The sequence below is a fragment of the Lissotriton vulgaris genome, chromosome 4_1, assembly GCF_964263255.1.
Source record: "Lissotriton vulgaris chromosome 4_1, aLisVul1.2, whole genome shotgun sequence".
In the NCBI taxonomy this organism is placed as follows: domain Eukaryota; kingdom Metazoa; phylum Chordata; class Amphibia; order Caudata; family Salamandridae; genus Lissotriton; species Lissotriton vulgaris.
In genome coordinates this window covers 706,226,582-706,252,028 of record NC_141691.1, presented here as the reverse complement: position 1 = coordinate 706,252,028, position 25,447 = coordinate 706,226,582, and the positions used below count along the sequence as shown (strand labels likewise).

Genomic DNA, 25,447 nt, shown 5'->3' with positions numbered 1-25,447 from the left:
TTTAGAAAGGGCAAGAGAAATGCTTGTTTCCACGCAGCCAGGTAAATGCCCAGTCTGAGCTAAAGGTTCCAGATGGAATTTAAGTGGGGATTGAGGAATTCAGCAAGGGTGTTCTATTGTTTGGCTGGCCAAGGGTCACTCTGGGAATCGGATTTGCACTTCTGCAGTTCGAGGAGTGAGGCTTCCTCCGAGATTTCAACAAACTCTGTGAGCACAGTACTTAGATAGTGGTCGTCTGTGGTCTGGGATACTTCATGAGGCTCAAGGAAGGAGCCGTAGATCAATGCGATTTTTTCCTCAAAGAACTCAGAGAGTTTATTGCATAGGATCTGTCAAGGCGGGTGGGTGTTAGTAAGAGCTTGTAGGTCGGTAAAAGACTTAACAATTTTGAAAATCTTCCTGGAAGAGTTTTTAGCATCATCAATTCTGTCGGCTAGAAAGTCCCTTTTATTTTCAATAAGAGGTCAGCGGTATTCTTAAAGAGCCAAACAATAACCTAACTTGCTTTCCGCAGAATAAGTAAGTCTCCAGCTACTTTCAAGTTTTTTATATTCTGACTTTTTTAGTCTGAGCTCCTTCGAATACCAAGGTGTAGAAGGGGATGATCTCGGAGACTTTAATGCTTTCAGTGGAGCCAGGGAATTGAGCGAGCCGCTGATCCAACTATTCAAGTTAGAGATGCCAACCTCAAGATCGTTGGAGGGAGTGGGCTTGGAGTCCTTCAGATGTTGCGTTAGAGACTCCGCAGAGACATTCCTCCAATTCCTACTAAACTCTTTAGGCATGGAAGTGGCTTTATCTGAGCTAGTCAGCTGAAGTTGAAAAGGGATCAAGAAGTGATCTGACCATATCACTGGCAGTGTGGCAATAACTGTAATATCGGGAAGATTGGAACAGATCAGGTCCAGAGTGTGGCCTGCCTTGTGAGTAGGATGGGTAACATATTGTGTTAGGTTACAGCCGGATAATGTGGAAATAAAGTTAGAGCTGTGCGGACAGGAGATATCAACCACATGTAGATTTAAATCACCTAACATTGTGAAATTAGAGTAACGTATGCTATCTTGGAAAATGTAGTCAGCAAGAGTGGATATGTGGTTAAGACTGGAGTTCGGGGTCTGTAGAGCAGTAGACCAGAGCAGGAGAAAGAAGCAGAGAGTCTGATACAAAAGAACAGACCCTCTATGGAGTCCACCTGTTCAAAGTTAGATGCTGCGAATTCCCATTTCGTTTTATAAATGATAGCCACTCCACCTCCCAGTTTCCCCTTCTGCCTATTAGCACATACTATGCCATAGTCTTCCGGGATAGCGAAGGTCATGGCGGGATAAGTGTCATCTCGAAGCCACGTCTCAGTCAAAAACAGAAGATCCCAGTTTTTGTCTGCGATGGACTGTAACCATCCTCTCCCCTTTAAAAACTCTTGCACCTCGGGAAGACGCTCTCTTACCTGCAAATTTTCTACCTGCTTCGCTGCTGGATCCTGGGATCTGCCATGGAGAAATGGAAGGAGGAAACCCCCCCTGACCACCACACAAAACCCAGGACTCTGTCCAGTTGACCTGAGGACCAGTGGGTTTCCCCAACGGCCAGTGAAGCTGGCTCCCTTACTCCCCCTGAGGAACAGCTGGGGGAAGCCCTGGGCTTTTCTGTGCCCACCAACAAAGCAAAAAGTAGAACTGGATAAGGAAACCAGGAGAACCAGATTTTGGAGTACTTCACCACTTTGGAAGTGGGGAAGGTCGCTGCTACTGCACCTGGTGGATATAATTCATCACCAGGAGTAAAATTAGCCCAAGAGTGTCCTAATTGGGCCAATGGGGCTCAAGTTATGCCGTTTTAAAGTTTGGCGACCTTTGACCTTGCCCTTCGTCGAGTGCGTGAGGCTCCGCCTCGATTTGATCAGTTTTCCCCGGGGTGCATCAGTGCCCGGTCAACGGCACAAGAAAGATGTGTTCGGGAGATGGCGTGTGTGGGGTCCCCTCTTTGTGTCTCCATCTCACCCGAGGACCCCGGCCCCCGTGTGCTCTCTGGTGCAGGGAAGTCTTGAAGATTGGGGAAGCAGGTGCCATCGCTCTCCACCCACTGATGGCAGGGGGCCAAGGAACCAATCCCTGGGTCCCATTAAGAGGGAAGAAGTCAGGGGAGTAGTCCGCTCTGCCCGCTTCCCATGTCTGGGGAGAGCAGGTGACCACAGAAGTTCGCACGTATGCCCGCTGGAGCAGGAAGACACCAAGAAAGGCTGCTGGTTTTCACAGCAGCACGCAATAGTGCTGCAGGTGCAGGCGCCGGCGAGGGCAGCTGGGGGTGGGCTCCCCATGCTGTCCTCAAATTAAGGCAACCTCTGGGGTCCCGGGTGGTACCGGGGACCCCTCACCTACACAAAGAAAAAGGTGGTGCGTGGCCGCATTCCAAGGAGATAACAAGAAGGAAATCACTGCGGCTCTCCAAGGCTCAGCGGGAGAGCCAATACTATAATATTCTCAGCACTAGGCAAAATCACCCATAATGCTTTGCAGGGCCCTTTGTTGAGCTACCTTAGGCTCCTGTCTCAGCCTTTGGTGGTCCTAGAACAATGGGGGCCACCACCGAACGTTTATGCTTTGCAAGTCATCTTCTGGGTCCTCACTCTAAGTTGAGGAGAACTCTAGAATCATCACCCTTCCTGCTGTTCAAGGCATTTTTACTCTCCACTATGGCTAGAGCTTTTGAACTACATCTTGGAGTTGGTTGGTTTCTAAGGGCTTTGTGTAGGGTAACAATTTTTAAGGTTTGGAAACCCTGACAAATGTGTAATGCATTAGTCTTATGGTGATGCTCTCTTGGGGATGATTTTATGATTACAGTTCAATGTTTTTGTCCCTTATGCTGGTTGGTTGCAATGCCCTTTAGGGGTTGTTCTAACCATTACTGTTATTGCAAAGCATATAGACAATAAATACACAAAGATTATTCCTGAAAAAGGTGCTTATTGGGTTTACATGATGACTTCATATATTTATTTTGATCTATCATTAATGCAATTATGACAATGATTACTACCATAGTAATATCTTTTGATAGGAAATGAAACTCACTTGTTATATTGATGTGACCCCTCTAGGGGGTCACCAGTGATTACACAATGTAATCTATGGTGTGTATATTTGTAAATTACTGAGTAGTATTTAGTAATGTATGCATAATGTACTTCTCCTTTTTCTAAAGAAAATGTACTGATTGGACAATCATTTATTGAGTGTTATTATTCTGTGTCAATGATTGGTGAATCCTAGACCACACCATCTCCCTTGAGTAGGCCTTAAACTGCTCCGCTTCACTACCAAGTGAGTCCAGCTCTACATTGGGGTGTGTTGTTCCCAATTAAGGATAACTGAGGACCTCACAAGTTTAGGTTTGGGGTAGAACTGTGGCTGTTTCTGGGGTCCCCCTGCAAATGTAGGCAGACACCCACAACGTGTGTTGCTTTTGTGGGTTTAATACACCTCAATGAAGAGATTAACCCACCTTGGAAACACATGAACACGTGCTCCTTTTAAAGGTGGGTGCACTTGTTGCCAGAATTGAGTGTGAAAGCTTCCATAATTAAAGGGGTCTAGCGAAGATGTTTCTCGACGTGTAAAATATTTTCTCCATTGAAATAATAGTTAAATGTTCTAAACTATATCTGCACCACATTGGCACATGTAGACCATAGGAAATATATGGCTGCCGTAGCTGTCTTTTAGTACTCCTGGAACGCTTTGTAAATCCATAACCAGTCATAAATGTGCTCCAAATGAGGAGTAATCCTAAAACTGTCAAATATTTTTTCCATCATCTGTGCTCTTCTTTAGCTGTATTGCCTGGTATTCTTGCACCTGGCTCTTTAATAATTCCAACTAGTCAGGGAACTCTGTATTGTCCAGAGTACCATTAAGTAGCACACCTAAACCGTTTAAATATATATGTAATTGCTCGATACCAGGTGTTCCCCACATGCACCACCATCCATCTCTTTCCCACCTCTTTTGTAGACATTGCTCTTCCATTTTATTTCACTCTCGCCCAGCAAGCAGTAAATTGCAACATGTACCATATATTTTCTTTTTCAAAAAATATACATTTACAATGTTGATCAAAGTGGTAGAATCTCTGCTGTAAGGTATTTCCTCTCCAGGTTCAAAATGAAAGTCAAGCGGGTGTTTGACCTGACTTGAGCCCAGAGATGGTGGACTCTTATATGGGTGGTGATCAGAGAATAGTTGTAGACGGCAGTGTTGAGGGTGTAATCCTACTTGAGTCCTCTATAGTCTTCAGGGCAGTGGACCAGTATATCCTCCTCCAGAGACTGCATGATTCAGGATAATGCTTTAGGCTGGATTTATTCTTTTCTGAGTGATAAACCCCAGCCGATCCATTTAGCACTCTATAGATCTGGACTTAACGCTATTCACTGGGAAGTGCCTCAAGAGGCAGCTCTCTCCCCGTTGCAATTTAATCTCTGTGACCGCCTCTCTCTCTGCATCTCTATTACGTCATTACCATCTGGTTTTCTATATGTATGCGTACGATGCTGAGATCCTCCAGAGTGTACAAGGAAAAGATGTGAAGGTGGCTACTCTCCCAGTGGCTCTTGAAGCAGTTTAGCGAACGATGAGTATTAGCTTTTTGAAGCTAAATCCCTCTAAAACAGAAGTAATGTTTATTCCTAAGTGGCATAACATCTGGGACTCTCACCGATGGCCACCTGCTCTGGGACCAACTATCCACCCGTCCCAGGTAGGCAGGACCATTGGTACTTTGTAGATTCAAATCTGGATCCAAAGTAACAGGTTGGAGCCGTCATAACATTGTGCTTCCGCCATCTCTCCATGTTGAATCCGATCTTTCCATTCCTACTGTTTGTTCTGAAAATTGGAGCAATTGGTGCCATTGCCCAATCTCCTTTGGCTTCTCAAGTGTCTTGGTCTTCCTTAATGTGAGCTTGCCGACCTTCAGTACATTTAAAACTCAGCAGCCCGGCTTCTTCTAAGATAAAGGACCTGTTTTTCATGTTTCATGTGCTCTGGAATTCATTTTCTTCCAGTGGCCAGATGTATTACAATCAAGTTAGCATGCATGCTGCATCGTATCTGCAAGTCTCAGACCCCCACTTTCCTGAGTAAAAATATCATCAGCTTTCCCTCCCATTTCCTCCTCGCTGAATAGTCCCACCTGAAAATTCGACAAGAACTCAAAACATGGACGTTTGCAGAATAGTTTCATTGATGCAGTAATTCTCGTTTTTTTCTACGGCACAGATGCCTATTTCTGTGAATGTTGCACTTGGTCAATATTAATAGTGTTATTAATAATAATAATATAGCATTTGCTTCTCACCAGAGTTATGAAACATTGATCCCCAAGTCAGAGTTTCAGGATTTAGTTACACATTTCAATAGAATAGTTACGAATGTTTGAGAGAAATAAAAGCAGAGTGATATGTAAGAAAACCAGCAGAGAGAGCAAAAAAGAAAGTTCAGTTTTTAGCATAATCTTACATGGGGACAGAGACTTTGGCAGTTGCAGAGGATTCTGAAAAAGGTGTGTAAAGAATATAGAAGTGGTGTTTAGGGATAGTAGGTGGGTCACATAGAGAGGTAAGTTGTCATGGATGTTCCCACAGTTTGTGAGAATGTTATTGAGTGTGCAGTTCGAGAAAATAAGGAAAAATGCTTTCAATAGGCAGGCCCTAAAAAACAAGAAAAATATTTCAGATTAAGTTCGAGCTAATCATTGAAATGCTAATTTCCCATTAGCAAGCATACTTATTACGATTTCTTAATTCAAATTTGAATCTAATTTATTTCTCATATACCCATTAAAATGTTCACGACGATCAATTATTGCTGGATGCCCTTATAATTAGTTAAGATACATAGTATTATTGAAAACAGGAATCATGCCTATAGATCGTGTTTATCCAGAAAATAAGGCGTGTCACTGGTGATTTTGTACCTGACTTTGGTATGCCTAGATCAGATGGACCCAGGACTGGTCCTGAAACCATTCTGCAAAGGAAAATGAATTCAGCGCAAGGTTCTCGGTCTCCGCCAGGTACCCCACTCCTTGCTTTTTATTACTGTTCTTGCCTCAGAAATAGGTTACTAGTCTGTTGCTGTTCGGAAGCAATTTCTAAAGTCTCATGTAATCATGTAACTTATTTTTGTAGCAACGAGAAATTGGTGTACCCATGTGGTATTTGCAAATGGTAAGGTTTTCAAGATGTGTGCATCTTCAGGAAATAGCTTCCGTTACTCCTTTTCATAAATGTGATTAGGAGAAAGAGACAGTCGAAGTTCCTCGTAGCTGAGTTTATCATAGTTGTCTACTTAGTGCTGAACATTCACAATGAGAAAAAGAGCACTGCACTGACTTGGCACGGCCTTGCTCCTCAATCCCCCAAACCTACCATTTCTTCATCAGTACTAAGTTTCTCAGGGGATATCTAAGGAGAGCAAGAGCCAGCATAACTTATTGATAATGACTTACTTAACTTATTACTGCAGTTTCTAAGTGGCCTCAAATAACCAATGTTGCTATTACCTAGTGTGGTTATGCTCAATGTATCAGGTTTGTAAAGAAACTGCCCGTGACTGGATTTGAAGTTGAAATAAATTAGTTTATTTTTAACATTATTTCTTATGGGTGTTCTGTTCTGAGTCCCTGCCTCCATTATGTTCTCTGGGATGGTGTTGCAGTACCTCTGCGTGGTTATGCGTGGTGCTGCCTTTAGCACTGTAGTAATTTTAGAAGTGTAGTTTTTGAATAGCAATTGGCTTCTTTTTTTGTAAGTGGGTGTTTGTACTTGCACGTCCCTCCCTGGACTTCCTCCTTATTCTTCCATGAATCCCTCTTTAACCCCTTGGTTGCGGCGGTAATTCCGCCGCAGCGCTAAGAGGGGGGGCCGCCAGCGCTGCCATGCTCGTGACGGACCACTCCGTCACAGGCCTCGGGCGTGCTGTGCTTGTGACGGAGTGATTCCATCACGGCCCGCCCACTAAATAGAACGTTCAGCGCAGGCGCGAAATCGCTGCCGCGCAGGCATGCTGGCTGGGCCGTGATGGAACCACTCCGTCATTAGCACAGCCCGTCCGTGGCTGGTGACGGAGTGGTTCCGTCACCAGCACAGAAGGGGTTAAACCTTCCTAAGCCCCACCTATTTTGCACTATGTATTCCCCATTTTCCAAGGACAGCATGTGGTCCCTCTTACTTTTACTACTACGATCTCCTCATAGAAAAGATAGGCGAGGTAAAGTTAGCGATTTAAACCTGTGTGTTTGTGAATAGCATTTTGTCTTACATTAGCAGTACGACTATAGTACTACTAAACGCAGTACAAAGTGCATGTTCTGACCACGCCCATAGTGTTTTAGGGTGCATTAGTTTACAAAGGGCTGATGTCTCCAGTCCTGGCCTAACTTTCTAAATTGAGGCCGGTAGTCTAGGGTGAATATTTCCCCTTTGGGATTTTCTTTTTAACGAATCAAAATGTTGATTAATATTAAGTGCATAGGTTTTGCTTTAATGATTATGAACTTTGGATCGTGAGCGCCTGAGAGATATGTTTATGATCACTAGCAGAATGCCTATTGTTAGGGTTCCTCGTAGCTGTCCACAAACATCTTTATATTTGTATGAAAAACATTTCCAAAATGGAGCTGCTGCCTTGTTATGTTAGCTCCTAAATCTGTACTGATTTACCTGCCTATGGGTTTCCCCCATCGCTGTCAGCATTACCTCATATACGTAGGAAACCGTATGTCGCAGGTTATACATTATAGTGTATAAGGAAGTAAGCACTTTAAATGTAATGGTTTCGTTCGGAAAGACTGGTAAGGTAGATTTTGAGTTAAGAGTTATGTCTTTATCTCTAACGGTTTCTAAGGTTTTAAATATGCCCTCTTAAAATAAGCCGCACATTGTAACTAACTTCAGGTTTGATAGTTGTTTACTTATTCCTGGTTCCTGTATGGTCGATAGCAATGCACAAGCCTCCATTGGAATAGCTGGTGAGTTCTGCAGTCCCAAGCCATTACTTTTCCATAGACGCAGCAAAGAGAATCTCATATTCTTGACTGGATCTGACGCATGGCATTTGGTCTCTTAGCCTGGAGCAATGCTGTTTCCGACAGCGAGGGTTACAGAACTGCCTTTGGTACAATTACCAACCATGGTAGGTTCTCAGGGCCATGTAGCCAGCATTGGTAAATTGTGCAGATGCAACATAATTCTAAGGTTCAAAGTCACGGGCATCTAAGGTCACCGTTCATATCGAAAAATAAGCATGTTTCATCTACTTCCCTGCAGAACCGCCTGACCATCAAGCTTTTAAGCATTTGAAAGAAGGTTCTTGTTGGAGTGATTGGGTTTTAAGAAATAACTGTAACAATTTGAGCTTACATTAACTTCTTTAGTATAGTAATTCTATTCTCTAGAAATAGTGGAAGTATTGCCATTTCTTTTATTTCTTTCACGTTTTTGATATTTATACACCATCATTTTCATGCATAATTATTGCCCTGTCCCTATATGCTTTAGGGCTAGATGTATGAAGCCTTTTTTGGGAGGCAAATAGCCAGATTTGCAGAATCAGGCCATTTGCAAACGCCAAAAGGCACTTCCAAATGTACAGTACAAACTCCAAATTGCGATTCAGTAACCTGTTAATAAATTGCAATTTGGGCTTGCAAATTGGTTATTGAAAGGGGCGTGTTTAGGGTGTCCCTTCCAAATACCAATTCACATTGATATGTGTAAATGTTTTGCGACTGAAACACGGTTGCAAAACATTCACGCTTTACTGCCAACTCAAAGTTGGTGGTAACCCATTCGCCAGTGGTACGAAGTCCCCAAGGGACCCTTCTCCTTTGAGATTAGTTGAAAATATATTTTTCAAGAACAGGCATTTGTCCAAGGGATCATGGTCTACTTTTGCTTTTTAAATGTAGCCTATCTCTTTAAGGAAAACTGGCTTCGTTAAAAAAAAAAAAAATTGCTTTATTTGAAAAGAATCACAGACATGGTGGTCTGCTGACCCCAAAAGGCCCCCCTTCCCTGTGATGGCAGAGTATCATAGTGTTCATTATTATTCATGAGGTAGGTCTATTTGCGACTTCCTACACATCGCTAAATGAAACTCAATGATTTTCATACATTAGGAATAGCAATTTCCTAATTGTGATTCGCAAAATATTGCAGTTTGGAGATCGCTTTTCCTAATCCCTGGACATCTAGCCCTCTATGTCCTGGTACTTCACCTACTCCCCTGTCCATCTGAAGAGAAACTCCATTGCGAGTCGTGTCATATTTTCTGTTAATGGTAACATCAGAGCCTTAGTCCCGTTAATCTATAACCCGAAAATGCCACAGAATCTCTTGAGCAAAATAGCATCCACCTCCAAAGGCCTTAGGCAGGAGGGCCTCAGGGGTATTGCCACCCTCTATTTTTGCCTGTTCTCCATCTGTTTCAGAAGTCTACTTACCTGCTTACTAGATTTCCTGCCCCAGGCGTGCACAGCTGTTTATTCGGGTCACTCAGTACCTCGGCGTGGGCGGATAAATGAGGGGGTCGGACTGCTTCAGTAACTCAAAATAACACTTTCTGTAAAGTAGATCCTTTTATTGAGGTTGAGGCGAAGGCATCCGGCACTTGCACAACTTCTGCATAAGGCATCACTGATCTGCGACAGCAGGAATTGGGTCTGGTTTTGGACTCAGGTAGCACAACCTGTATGTGGCAGCTGTACAGCGTCCACCTGTTGTGCACGAGTCTGACGCATTTTTGGGTAAAAACGTGCATTTTGGATAAGTTCAGGGCACGGACAAGGTTTTCGCCTTGCGCATGCCACACAGACGGGGACGACCGATGCTACCATGCCCATCGATTTAGCCTCTCCCAGCCAGCCAGCCTCCAGTCTCACTCTGCCTATCGGTTTGACACAGAAAAAAGGGGGGGTTTACCTATGCCTCTGTGAACAGCAATGAAAAAGACATTAAATGCTGAACAAAGGGAAAACAAGATTAGTTAGTTGACCCAGACATTTATTTATGTCATTGCTTTTTTTCGTTGTATATTTCACATTTAGGGGCGAGAAAAATACAGTGTTAACTTCACTTTAAGCCCAACACGAATTTTTTGAAGGAAAAAGCAAAACACGACATACAGTGTGTAGAAGGAAGTAAATCGACAAACCATACAAATGTGTTTTTACGAAAAAATGTTACAAACAATCATAAAACCATTGTTAGAAAAGACAGTACAAAGGCGATGTTGATAAGTCAATGTGTTACTTTTCAGGAGGTAAGTACTATTCATTACACAACCCAAAATCCTGTTACAATATTATAACAATGATTTATATACTCAGCAACAGGAATGATAGTCAAAACATTCAATTTTTGACAAGCATGAATGACTGAATGCCTGATTTAGTGCCGTCACGTTTCGAATCCTAATGTTCTAATCATTGGATTCTCATCAGGGCTAAGAATTGTATCCGCAGGTACTGTGTGAGGGAAAGGAAAAGGGAAAATTTATTTAAAAAGGGTTCACCTTTTGAGTGATAGAAAAATGCTTTTTCAATGATTGCATCAAATGATGCGACATACCTTATGTGACCAATAGTCTACATATTTCTTTACAGAAATGTCATCTAGCAACCGTTATATTTGGAAAATGTGGAAAATGGATTTACCTTAAGATCTGATATCCAACCGGACTCCGCGAGTCAATAGTTGGGTGGTTACTTCCAGTATTGGGTCCCCTTTAGGCCATCTACAAAACGAATTTAAATTGATTCTTAGCGTAATGATCTACTAATGAAGTAACAAAAAAAACTGATAAAAGCTGACAGCCACATCCCAAAGCATAAGAGTGATTTGATAACACAGTGGAATTTTAAAACCAATAAGCGGGCACCATAAGTGTGGCAACTGTGTATCATGTTCTACCACAATGGAAGGTAATTTGTTTGACCATGACGGGGTCAAATGGAAGCATGAGATGTTTACAAATTGTAAAACTAAAAATGTCATCTATGCCGTGGTATGTCCCTGCGACCGAGTGTACATTGGTAAAACATGCCAACCTGTAAATGTGCGGATTACACAACACCGCTCTAGAATTAAGAAAAAAGTTCTTTCTGCACCCATGGTGGAACATTTTATGAGCCACAACCATGGGGAAAATGATTTCAAGTGGACAGTCCTTGCATGGGTTGATCCCAAACACCAATCACAAGACATTGAGGCGGCACTTTTGCGTAAAGAAGCATATCTCATCATGAGATTCAACAGTGTCAACAATGGGCTAAATGTACTCAGTGAAGTTAATAGAATTTAAGTAATTCAGTACAATCCAGTGCAAACCAGCGCCAAAAGACGTCCCCGTCCGTAGGCTCACTACAACTCCCAGAAATCTTAGCACTGGCCCCTGCAAGTTTTGATTGACGTCCCTGGCCACGTGACTGAAGGGTTTAGCTTTTAACATTCCATTCGCGTTTGCTCGCTGCAGCCTTCGCATCATCGCTTGAGTCAATCGGCGCGACAGCATTGAGCCACGGTAAGACTCTGTCGCCCTCTTTAAACACCACGCTACTCCGTCTTAACCACGGGCTTTAGGTAATTATTGATTCATGTTTTCCCTAGGAACAAATCAGACAGCGGAACAAACATTCTTCCTTTAACACTCGGAGTATACACTGCACCGAGGGTCCTATTTAACGGTAAGACGCCGCATTTTTATCAACAAGCTAAACTCGGAAGTTTTGACTCCGTGTTTTTATTGCGGTCAGACCGCCATTCATTGGCCTTTTGTGCTCGTTTTCTTTTTTAGGACGCCTTACGGCAACAACCTCTTTAACAACAATCCAAGTAACAAACAAGTAAGCGTTTTTTAATGTTCTTCCGCTTTTTTTGTTACTTCATTAGTAGATCATTACGCTAAGAATCAATTTAAATTCGTTTTGTAGATGGCCTAAAGGGGACCCAATACTGGAAGTAACCACCCAACTATTGACTCGCGGAGTCCGGTTGGATATCAGATCTTAAGGTAAATCAATTTTCCCACATTTTCCAAATATTTTTGGAGCCAGCCCTTAAGCAGAATACCACCACTCACCACATCAATCTCGCTCTCTCGCAGGTTGATTTCCACGGTTGCTAGATGACATTTCTGTAAAGAAATATGTAGACTATTGGTCACATAAGGTATGTCGCATCATTTGATGCAATCATTGAAAAAGCATTTTTCTATCACTCAAAAGGTGAACCCTTTTTAAATAAATTTTCCCTTTTCCTTTCCCTCACACAGTACCTACGGATACAATTCCTAGCCCTGATGAGAATCCAATGATTCGAACATTAGGATTCGAAACGCGTCGGCACTAAATCAGGCATTCAGTCATTCATGCTTGTCAAAAATTGAATGTTTTGACTATCGTTCCTTTTGCTGAGTATATAAATAATTGTAATAATATTGTAACAGGATTTTGGGTTGTGTAATGAATAGTACTTACCTCCTGAAAAGTAACGCATTGACTTATCAACATCGCCTTTGTACTGTCTTTTCTAACAATGGTTTTATGATTGTTTGTAACATTTTTTCGTAAAAACACATTTGTATGGTTTGTCGATTTACTTCCTTCTACACACTGTATGTCGTGTTTTGCTTTTTCCTTCAAAAAATTTGTGTTGGGCTTAAAGTGAAGTTAACAATGTATTTTTCTCGCCCCTAAATGTGAAATATACAACGAAAAAAAGCAATGACATAAATAAATGTCTGGGTCAACTAACTAATCTTGTTTTCCCTTTGTTCAGCATTTAATGTCTTTTTCATTGCTGTTCACAGAGGCATAGGTAAACCCCCCCTTTTTTCTGCAAATAGGCCCTACCTACCCTCTTTCCTACAGGGCCCAACCCCCCTTCGTTTTTCATATCGGTTTGACACAGCATCTTTGCCTGGGTCTGAACAGAGAGACGTTGCCTTGACCAGACAGAAAATTGGTTCCTAAGTCGATGCTCTGCAGCAAGCATACGAATAATTCTGCAGCTCATCCTCCTGTCCCATTCTACACCTCAGATTATGTATGGTATGTGTCAGGTCTTGCTGCCCATATATGCAGTGCTGTGTCCTGTATACACTTGGCGTTGTTTACCCTTGGTGCATATATGAGCACTGATGCAATAGCTCTCCTTCAAAAACACTCATGTATGAAACATTAAGGGTTTATATATAGCGCCTCATACCATACGTACTGATCTCAGAATGATGAAAGGATGAGCGGCCTCGCAAGGATTCAAACTAATGACCTGGAAATTATGCTAGGTGGCAATGGCAAGTGTTTTATTCTCTGAACCATCTTCACCTCTGAATAAATAGAATGCTTACTGCTTATAGTTTCTGTAATATCCTCGTCAGAAATTCAGATCTGGCAGTCACCTCAGCTTTCCATCCTTCACAGGTTGGTAAATTAATTATCATTATATTGGCTAACTGAGCTGTAAGAAGCGCTGTATGGAAGCAAGTTATTGTTCATTGTACTATATGTGTCCTTTGGTGCTTCTAAGTCTTTACGAGCAGATGTTCTATGTGCGGATATACATGCTGGCATTTTGTACACCTGGTATAGTGCGCCACATATGCATATGATGCTGTCGCGTCCTGTAAAAGGAGTATTTGTAGAGCTGATGTCTCTACAGATTGAATCGAAAATGTCTTCAGTGATACAAATATCCCTGACTTCTTCAGTATATAAACGTTGATTGATTCCCTGTAATTCTAAAAGTTTGTGAAATGTCTGAAATAAAACAGGGACAAATCACTAAGGGAAAATATATTTTTCTGGGGTCCATGAAGAAAAGCAGGGGAGATTATGTCCTGGGTTTACGAAAGAAGAAAAAGTTAATGGAATTTGTGGCAAAAGTTAGTGGAGATGTAATGGATATTAGGCTGAACCAAAGAACAGGAAAGATATTAGTAGTCCGAAGGAGCCATTTGAATGTGGCAGAGTGAGAGGACTCACTCTGCCATCATCAGTGCGTCCATTCTGCCAATCTTGTGGTTTCCTTCGCTATGCTTGGATTTAAGAGGGAAGCACTGTGTTTATGGACTCGCTGGTGGCTCTGCTGGTGAAAACCTCTGAGTTGATGGCTGTCCACCACAATGTTCTTAGATCACAGTGGCAGCCTTCCCACCCCAACAGTCATTAGATTTCCCTGCCCTGGCCCAACATGTGAAGAAGCAATAGCCTCCAGAAGTGGAAGGAAACTCTCTGCTCGTGAAGCTGTTTTTTTTTTGTTGGTTTTTTTTTTTTTGTTTTGTTTTCTTATCAGTCAACTCACACTTTTGGAGTTTAGGGCCAAATATATCAAGAATTGGTTTTGCGATTCTTAAATAGCAAATTTTACTGATTCGCTATTTAAGAATCGCAAAATGCAATGTATGTAGGATTTGCAAAAAAATTGTGAATCCTACATATTCCCTAATAGCGAATTGCAAATTGCGATTCGCTATTAAGGAATATCGTCCCATTCATTCCTATGGGCCTAGAGCCACATAGGAATGAATAGGATTGCACTCACAATTTGCGAGTACCAAATAGGTACTCGCAAATAAATTGCGCATGCAATTTCAAGAGTGCAAGGGTGTCAAAAGAACACCCTGTTGCACCCCTGAAATATGCATGTGTGCCTAAAGTTGGTGGTAATTTGCAATTCCTTAAAGCCAGGTTGCACATTTTTCTTGCTTCCTTCATTGCATTTAAAGAATCGCAAATTATGATTCGCTAAATGCATTTGAAAATGAGTAATCGCAAAAATTGCGGTTACCTATTTTGCGAATGCCTTTTGGGATGATACATCCAAAAAGACTGATTTGCATATGAATGGGTTCAAACTTGAATGGCATGGGGAGCACAAAAACAAATCATTTATTGTTCTTTTTGCATTTTTAACCCCGAGTGGGACGGGTATGCCCAGACATGGGTCTCTACCTCTCCATGCCACTTGAGTCAAGCTAGTCTGGCTGATGAAGGGTGAAACCCCGAAACCGGTCCCAGGATGCTTGTTTCGGGTCCAGGGAGGACCTGGCCTGGCAGTTAGGACTGGCCTGTTCCCATGGGGAACAGGGTCAAGACTGACTTGCATATGGCTGGGTACAAACTGTAGTGGCATTTGGAGCACACAAAAAAACGATGGTTTTAGGCCCAGATCTCTGTAGTGGGGTGAATGTTTGACATTGTTCAACATTCTGTTCACCAGCTGTTCTTTTTTCATTTGCGTCCCTCCGGAGTGAATCTCCAAATCCCTTTTTTTTACGTCTGTCCACTTTTAATGAAAGTTACTGGTTACATTGGTATTACATGCACATCAGGATATTAATACCCACAACAACGCCCTACGGAGAGTGCCGAACCACCTGCAAACATGTGTTTAAGTTGTAGTTTCAAGCAGTGCCCCATGTCTTCTAATTTTACCCCAGAAGTTAAGTGGGAAATAGCTTCGTAATCAAAAATACAGAAGAAAATGTGTGATATGGTAATACATTGTACAAATTGTACTGCAGTTTTCAAAACGAATCCCACCCAGAACCGTACTGCCATTGTTTTTATAATAGGGGACAGGCACCCGGAAATAGATACTTCTGGCTAGGGCCCTGCTTATCTCTGAATGAAAATGATTCCCATTAAACAGCATCTGTGATCCTCAATCAGTTCAATCTGTGCCAAGTGCAAAAAGAATGTGTATTTGTAATGTAATTTTTAATCTATTCCCCCTGCAGTAACAACGGGACGAAAGGCTATGACGATTGTGCTTTCTTTCTTGTTCTTTGCCAAGCCATTCACTTTCCAGTAAGTATAAACTTCTAGGTTAAACTAATAACATTTAGGTTCATTTTGGTATAAATTTGTAATAAACGTCACAAGTTGTTTTTCCTGTTGAGGGCTGAGACTAATGTTTATCATAGAAATACCCTTTACAGAATAAGTAAACTAGTCAAATGTAAATGTGTTTTCAGGGCATTGAATCTCTCTGCTCAGTGTTTCCTGTTAGTGGAGGTTTGGATTTTCATCAGCTGCCAGGAGTCAAATGGTGATACCACCGATGTAAAATCAAATGCAACATTCGGGATAGCCTACAGAGTCTATCATACGTTCAAGGCAAAACTAGGCAATATGCAAGCAAAGTAATGCAAGGCAATTATTGTTTCAACATACCAGATCTTCCGCCCTCAAACAGTGGCGCATATAATGCTGAAATCCAAAGATTCAGGGAATATTGTTATAACATCAGAAGTTAACTTTAAAGCCTTACTTTTGGTCCTCCTCACAGTGCATGGTTTAACACACGGATATTTAGCAATAAGGAAAGAAGCTTACACCCTCCTGTTTATACTGTGTAAAGCATATATCCTTCATGTTGTGACAAAACATGCTTTAAACTGGAATTTACAATTTGTCTGAATGCGCTATGTCCATCACTAACTCTTTGTTAAAAATGACAACTTGGCACAAGTGCAAGTAGATTATTCTCAGAGATAGTTAATTCTATGTGAAACATGATTTTTGCTTGTTAAATACGCGATTTTCAGTTTGAAATGAATCCACGTTGTTAGAAATGGGGGTCTCTAGTTGGCAGAGGTAGGTACCTTTGTCCAAGTAGGGACCCTTCTCCCTAGTCAGGGTAAAGGGGATATACTTCTAAATTAACCCCTGCTCACCCCCTTGGTAGCTTGGCACGAGCAGACAGGCTTATCTCAGAGTCAGGGTGTAAAGCATTTGTGAACACATACAGTAATATAGTGAAAACACCACACCAGTTTAGCAAAATAAGTAATCTTTATCTAAACCAAACAAGACCAAAACAACAAAAATCCACAAAACAGTACTAAAAAATATAACTTTCAAATGGTAGAACTAGTTTAGTTCAAAGCAAATTGCAGACCCAAAGCTTTTCAAACAAAGTACTTGGATGCGTCGCATACACAAAAAAAGGGTCGCAGGGAAGGTGATGCGTCAGTTCCTTACACTCAGGGAAGGTGATGCGTCGGTTCCTTACACTCAGGGAAGGTGATGCGTCGGTTCCTTACACTCCGGGAAGGTGATGCGTCAGTTCCTTGCTTCTGGGATGTGAATGGGTGAACATCTTTCAGAAGTGTACATTCAAAATATTTTGCAGCATATTCTCTGCAATAATGCATAGGTCTCAGTTCACCCTGTTTGTTGAGGAATGTGAGAACAGAAATGTCTAGGTATCTAAGCATGTGCACCGATGACTGTGCAAGTACCTTGACCTGTCCTATGACCTGGACGGGCATACCAAGCATGCCTTCATATCGAAGAAAGGATTTGTCCTTGTCTTGTGTATACAGATAATAAAATTGTGGTGGAAGCATACATTGTTTATGATAGTGTGTCCTGACCTTATGGTCTGCGTTAGAGAGAGAGTGGACTACAGGCCTCTCTTGTGTAAAGGTCTGCTGTTATGTGTATGCCCATCACAATGTGGCATCCTGTGTGGTTATGTCTAGTGTGTGCATGTTCTGTTCATGTAGCACAATTGCAGTTGTAGGACTCTGTATGTATGTTAGTTAGCCTAAGTACTGATGGCAATGTTATCCATTTTGGATGCTCTTGCCTTGGCATGACACAAGATGGAGCATGAGGACAGCTTTCCCAGACAGTGATTTATCTATAGTCATGTGGCTGGAGAGTGGAGATCCACAGTCTGAAGTCAGGAGAATGGAGACAGGGCTACCTTTTGAAATTCCATGCAGTCATTTGGTAGCACAGGGCTGCTGCTTGGTTCTTCCTAAGCACTGCCATTTTCTTGATTGCATGGTAGGGGGTGGAAAAGCAGTATCTGTTGTGCTAGGTGTGGAAGTTTCTAGGTTACATTTCCTTGATTGCAACTCAGAGAAGCTGATGCCAGCCAGTTGCAGAAACCTCACACTTTAGTGTGCATATTCTGTGGGTGCTCAAGTCTGGTAATAGCTCCAAGTGCTATCTTCTGAGAGAAGCATCATCTCAAAAGCTGTGACATGTTGAAAGCCATGTAGAACTGACCCAGTGAAAGTTACAAAGTTTCGACTTGTCAAAATCTCTACGCTTACTCCAACCAGGCGTAAGGATTGACGCAAGGTATTTTTTTATATGGGACATGCCTCTGTGTTCTGATGCATTGCTGGTGTTGCGTCAGTCTTATGACCAACTCCAGCAATACGTCACTTTAGGCCAAAAGATTCATCAGAATTTCTGATGCATCCGTGAATCCTTGCGCCATGGAGCGCTGTAGTATAAATACAGCGCATCCATGGCGCTGTTAGGCCATTCAGCAGCAGGCACAAGAAAGCGATGTGTCAGTTCTTGTAAATATGCCCCTGAGTTTAGTCATGCCACACTACCTCCATGAGAAGGTTGTGACTGCTCGCTCTTGCTAGGCAGCAAGTCAGGTGTGAAAAGGGTTGTACTTGGTCCAGTGTGCAGAACTATAGTAAGATGGGTCCGGGGACTTTAGTGGCGAATGTCCTCAGCCACCACAGCTGTTTCACAGTAGCCCTGGTCTGCCCCGTCTCACCCACCCCTAGCAGGTTCTGAAAAGGAACCTTTCTGTTCCTCTCCCCCAAATAGTTTTTATCTCCTTCTCATTGATAAAAATTTCACCAGTTGAATGGTAATTTAAAAGCACTTCATCATGTCCTCCACTTTCTCTGACTTTGTATGCATGTATTCGTTTACGGATAGGTATTTATATAGTGCAGTATTGAAAGCAGGAGACCATTGTGCAACAGGAGAAGGAAAACATGCACTGAGTGAAAGCAAGAATTGTTTACAGATGCAGGAGTTCTTTTGTGCATTCATGTGGAGTAAGCAAACAAATTGGTTTCTTGTGACGAGAAGGGTCTTTCTGAAGTGGAGAAGTGACTTCTTTTCTGTCATAGGTTGTATTGCCCTTCTATGGGGATCAGTCCATAACCCTTCATCCAAGTACAACCCACAGTTTTTTATGGAAAACACAAAGCAATACTGTATAGACAGTCAGCTCTTTGTGGACTTTGCTTTTACCAAGAAGTGGTAGGGGTGCAGAAACTGTCGCTATCCAGGTTGATTGTCCTGGCCAAGAAGGCCCTACGAGCTCTTTCTACCTGAGCCAAAAGTGCCTTGATGGTGTTGGCAAGGGAAGTTCCTGACCTAGACTTTTGCCAGGCTGCTACATGAGCATCCCTGCATTCGTTGGCTGTGTACTACTGCCTTGATATTCATGATGGAAGCAATGACCATTTTCCCTCTTGATTCTGCAGGACTTTTTGGTACGAGTCCACTCCCTATACTCTCCACTCTTTGGTAGATTCTACTTGGGTATCTTTTCTAAAGGTCATTAATATGCAGTTTGAAGTACCCATCAGACAAAGAAATTACTTACAGTGAAAAGCTCCCAAGTTAGTTTGGGCACACTGTCACCTCAAGGGTCTCATGATTTATCCATTTCTGATAGCACGGAAGTGCACAAGACAAAAATTAACATCAGCTTACGGTGGTGGCACTTAGAGGTGGCTCCACATCATCACTTCTCAGCGTCATAAGACTCTTGCAGAGACCAAAGGCGCCACCTACCTGTGCACTGGAGCAATTACGGTTGACAAATCGGATCCAGTTTGGCACGGGGCATTGTTCTAAAGGTGAAGAGTCTGCAGTTAGATAGAATATCCACCAGAAAGAGTTTTCAATGGTAGGTAACATGTTTATCTGATCCAGGCACACCTGTGCACTCAAAAAGACAGAATGCCTGCCACGCTTAACTTAAATACAGGAGGAGTATGATGACACACATATCACAGTCTCCATACCCTGTCAATCCACCCACAAAATGTCCCACGGGCTGCATCCATCTATCGGGGGCCAAGGAGAATAGAGTCACTGTCCATTTAAATTTACATGGGGCTTTCTACCCCTGGTGAGGCATTGACTCCAAAACAGTTGGAGATTAGAAGCGGCGCATTGACTTTGTTCTGTTCATGTTTCAAAAATTGAATTTAAAATCGAATTCCGTCATTCCATTAGCTGGCGCATTTCAACTGTATATTCATTCTTAATTCTCCTTTCTTCTTTGCAGATACCTGTGGGCCGGTTTATTGGTTCTGCTGGGAATATTTCTAAATGTTTATAGTAAGAATATGGATAAAATGAAGCTGCCTTCATTGACTGGACTATGGAGGTACAAACGCACAGAAAGAAAGTCAAGGACGTTGTCAGAAACAGTATAGGACTTGGTCTTCATCGAATCTCTACTGACATTTACATAATTATATTTTTTGTCGATTATCTACGGATTGCTCATCTAGAGGAACACATAGTGAAACCAAAGCAAATGAAGGCCCACTGTTTGGAATTGGCAATGTATTAGCAGTTTTGAAGTGATGGTCATCTTTTTCACCAACACTGGACCTTGCGGGCATTTTTCAAACCACCAAAAGGGGAGCTTGATGGACACACAGAACATTCCACCCCTTGAAACCTGCAACCACTCTGGCAGTGTTATCATTGTATGTTGGAAAAAAAATCTTAAAATTAGCATTTTATTCCGAATTGTCTTTCGTTGCACTCCATTGCGTGAGAAGAGCTACAAAAGATTATGGTGAACTTTTTTTTAATGAAAACGGGTCATCGGTTATGATGGAACAAATTTATTTTTACTTTACAAATGATTTGTGCTATATCTTTTATTGTAAATAATTGTCTGCCCATTTATATAAAAAGCATTGTTCAAGTACTGACTTAATTTAGGTTGGTATAATTTGAATGGTTATGTTTTCATTGGCAATCAGTTTAATCGTGGGACTTACTTGAATTAAAGACATAACTTATTGAAAGGTGCACCATATGCACACAAGCAATTTATTATAAAAGAAAGTTGCAATTAATCGCATGCATTGTATCCATTCACTGTACAGCGATCTGTCTATCAACTCTATACCCACAAGAAGCTATGATTAAAAGATAACCAATGCCGTTGACGTATAGAGCTTTGCTGCTATTGAATTACACACAGCTTTGTACCAGTGACGTAACAATGGCCCCAACAGCCCCTGCGGCGCAGGGGAGCTCCAAACAATTTAGGTGGGCCCCAACACTTCAGGGAGCCACTCAGAAGTTAAGTGGGCCCCCATATAGCCCAATGCCCAAAAATATCACTGAGATATTGGAGAATCAGGGACCCTTATCACATTCTGCAGGGGGCCCATCATTTTGCTTTTCAAGTGACTTGAAGTAGAGGTGTCTAAGGAGTTCAAGGACCCCCTTTGTCCACTCCAGAGGGCCACCCTCAGGGAGCGTACTGGCAGTGCGCCTCGTGATGGCTTCCTTACCTTTCTGCCCAGGTCCATAATATGGCACCTGTGCAGAGCCAAGGATATTCCCTCAATTGCATGAGGCCAAACCCCATGCAAATGATGGAAGGCCCTCTCTAGATAGCGCTGGCGCTACATATGCCCCAGTGCTTTCATTATTAGAGAAGGGTCCACACAAATGTTTGCAGCCCCTTCTGTAATACCAAAGTGCCCTGAGGGGGCTCAAAGGCACTTAGGGTAATCTGGCCTCTGGTTACATCAGATGTTCTGTCTTTCCAACCTTCTATGCCTTTGCATATCTCACCAGTTTTGCCTGGCGAAATCTACATAGGAAACATTATGAATGTGTATTAATCCCGAGCTACTTGCAATACTACTGTTTTGTGTCAATTCATAATGAGGGCCTTAATGAACTTGGCCGCCATGGAGAAAAAGCTATGAAGTAGGAACTGTGGTTTTGTTTTTAATACCTTTAACTTAATCACAAACTTTGTTTGGTACCTTTTTTCTTTTTAATTATTGTTTTTACTTACACGTTTGTATTCCTAGTATACAAGTATCTAATTTTGCCTCAAGTATAGAAGAAAATTGTTGGTAAGTGGTATGTATGTGCTGTCTGTCATTTCAGTAGACAACATCCATTGTTATTTGTGCATTGTTAATTCCCAAAATATGATTGGGTAAAAATGAGCATGAAGCACCAGCTCCTGCCCCAAAGCTTGAAAAATGAGCTGGGACGCTCGGTTCATAAGAAAATTCGAAAGAAACTCAGGAGAAGACACTCTCAACGAGCCTGCATCCTCATTAGAAGTTTCTTTTTGTTCGTCAACAGAATTTATATGAGTTCACATTTTGCCTGAAGACCGGCTCCTCTGAATGAAGACATTCCAGCTAACAACTGAAAATAATCAACCCCAACCAGATAAGAAGAGGTCAATAAAGTTGAAAGCTCCAGCCCTTCTGCCAACAAGGCCTGAGATAAAATGCTACCAGAGGCTAGGTTCGGGATGAGCACTCTACTTATCGAGAAGAAGCCACTCAGCTGAGAATTAGTGAGGGTGACACACACAATATCTTAGAGAGGAACTTGCAGGCTTCTGAGGTTCTTCCTTGTCCCTATCCCCTTTTCCTTGATTCTCTCGCTCTGCAGACCCTCACTGGTGAGTATTCTCTCTTAACAAGTACTAATTGATTGAAGGCAATTGTCTTCTGGTGTGTGGTGAGCTCTTGCGGAGTCTTTGGCACATAAGTTCCATTAATTCTGATGAGCCCAGTAAGAAGACTTCCGTAGCCCACTGGAATTATGAGTTTCATCATAGGCTTCTCCATCTACCACTGAAAAAAGCCCACTGTAATTCCCAAGCCTGCTATCTATTTCACTCATGTTATATACGAGTCACAGTTTCACAAGTCACTTTTAAGTCCCTATTAATGCACCACTTGACCTGGAGTAGCCACTAAAAATGTTTAAGGGTAGCTAAAATTCCTTTAGGAATGTCCCCCTTTCCGATGATAAAAACCCTGAGATTATCATATTTGACTCCTCCTGTTTAACCATCATTGGTACTCTCATTGCACATTTTTAATGGAGAAAAATATTTGATTGGAACGTTGTCTATGACAGAAGAGTCTTGCTATTGAGTGTGCAAGACAGTCTGCTTTTGTAGTGTCACTTATGCAAGAGTGGAATAAAACAGACTGATAGATAATTATACATGTTATTGCTCATACTATCCATGGGTCATTGGTTCCAGTTTCAGGAGAGTATTTTCCCGAGTTCCATGTTGTCCATCCCCTTGTGAGTCAGTCTGCTTGAACTGGAAGAATCTTGGGAAGAGTCAAATCTTGACTGCCATTTGAATTCCAAGTAGTCTTCAATGTTTCTTCTATTTTCCGGAAGAGCATTATAGAGCTTTGCTTCTTATATAGAGAAGGAGAATTTCACCCATCTTTTTTTTCTTTTCAGAAGGGGTAGTCTGTTGGAATGTCATCTAGAGCATAGAATTCTCTTCTAAGACTATCAGTGTGGCTGAACTTGAATGACCTAGGATCTTTGTCATGTATGGCCCTGTGAGTGATGCAGAGTCTTGAAAGCTGTTCTTGTGGAGGTCATAACTAGAATTGTAGCTGCAGTTGACAGAAGAATGTTGTTAAAGATTTTCTGTGGAGTATGGATATAATGGTGAGACAAAAGATTCACAGTCCTTGACCAAATCATAGACATCAGAGAATGAAAGTTAAGGAAGCGTCCAGTGTCTGTCTGGGGGTATAGTCTTATTCTTGGCTTCAGTGGATTAAGTGGACATCTTATTAGCAAGATGTAGTTCTGAGAAATTGACTTTGTGCAGCCGGTGGCCTGTGATGTTACTGTAGCTTGACACTGGGGAATCTTTGCAGTGTGTCCTCTAGATTGTGAAATTCATTAAAGATCCAATGGAGTACTTTGGTGAGCATTTAGCCTTACAGACTAGGTAGTGTTCCGTAGTATGGGGGATGCGTTATCCAACTTCATACAGTCGGCAATAATGTTCTTACAAAGTTTAGCGGCTCGATTCATCCAGGTGCTAACTCATAATAGGAGCGGTGTCATCTGGATCGTATCCTCAATAAAACCCCAGTTTAGCTCAAGGTGTAGAGTAAGAGTGGGGGTAGATGGGGGTGCACTTAAAAGCCAACGGAGAAAGCGGTTTTCCTCTGCCTGAATAGAGCAGCATTTGTTGAAACCCCAAACTCACGCTCTGTGATTGGCCACACCAATGCATTGGGAATTAAACACTTTTAAAGGAGAGAACAGCGTCCCTCTAACTTGCGGTCTGAGGAGGTTACTTACTTTCCCTGTGCAAGATGTAGTTCTGAGATATTGACTTTGTGCAGCAGGTTTGTCTGTGATGTTACTGTAGCTTGACACTGGGGAATCTTTGCAGTGTGTACTCTAGGTTGTGAAATTCGTTAAAGATCCAATGAAGTACTCCTGAGCATTTAGTCTTACAGACTAGGTAGTGTTCTGTAGTCGTTTTGTCTTCTTAATGAAGTATTTGTATATCCTGCAAGTCTCTCGGTAGAGATATTGTTATGCAGATTGCGGAAGTTCTTCTCAAGTTGAAGAGCAGGGATTTGGGATTCATTTTTATCCCTTTGATGCTCAAAGTTATGTTAAATATGTGTGTAGAGTGCTTGGATAATTTGAGAGGGGTGACTTTGTTTAATGCTTTGGAGAACTATTTGTACAGCTTATTGACTACTGTCATTTGTACTCAGGTTCCCATGTGTAGGATCACTGAGAGATGCATGTCAAGTGCAGAAACAATGCGTTTGTTCTACTGTGTGTATTTAGCTGAGGTCATTATTGTAGGGATTGCACTTGTGGGAAACGTTATGATGTAGGAGATGAGATAGTTACTTCAGATTATAGTTAGGATACAGGTATCTGTGTTGCGTTCATGCATGGCAAAGAATACATCTGAGGTGTGGCAGGCTGTCTGGCCAGACCAAGTGACAAGAAAAGTTAAGTGTTTTAGGTTTGTCATAAATGTTCTTGGCTGAGGGACAGAATTTTATTTGAACTAGATGTTCATGACACAAATTATATAGTGTGGAGGATGGCTTACAGAGTTGTCGGTGAATGTGTCAAGTGAGACATCTGTGAAAAGTGTGTTGTTTGGTGGTGGTTTGCTGATGAGCAGAGATGCACACAGGATTGCAGCTGTGAATAACCAATAGACAAGCATAGCTGTGCAATCTGTCTCTATGACATTTTGAAGGTTTCTGATTCTTCTTTTAGGCTGTCAGCAGAGTCTTTTGTTTTCACTCGCAGTTTTGTGTAAGGGTTTGATATGTAGAGATGATTGTAATATGCAATACTGGTGTATCTTCGTCTTCAAGTCATGCTTTGGTAACAAAGAATAGGTCTGATTTCAAATTGAAGGTGTATAATTGGGCCTTGATAATTAAACAGGTGTTAGTAGTCAAGTTGTCTGTGAAGTAGGGGCGAGAAAAAGAGTCATAAAGTGGAGAGGGGGTTCATCCTTAAAAGTGATTTAGGGTTATACATATATGTCTCTCGCCACTCGGCACCCCTT

The 25,447-nt window shown here is 42.0% G+C and overlaps 1 protein-coding gene across 2 annotated transcripts in view; it reads left to right on the top strand.

The window, feature by feature from the left end:
* The window catches only part of SLC35B3 (solute carrier family 35 member B3), a 291,393-nt gene extending 270,352 nt beyond the window's left edge, over positions 1-21,041 (top strand). For both annotated transcript variants that reach the window (XM_086965008.1, XM_086965007.1), the window contains exons 9-10: positions 15,804-15,873; positions 20,135-21,041. In XM_086965008.1, the coding sequence (XP_086821134.1) occupies positions 15,804-15,873; positions 20,135-20,285 (221 nt within the window). In that variant the 3' untranslated portion in view covers positions 20,286-21,041. The remainder of the gene's footprint in view (positions 1-15,803; positions 15,874-20,134) is intronic.
* The last annotated feature ends 4,406 nt before the right edge of the window (positions 21,042-25,447 follow it).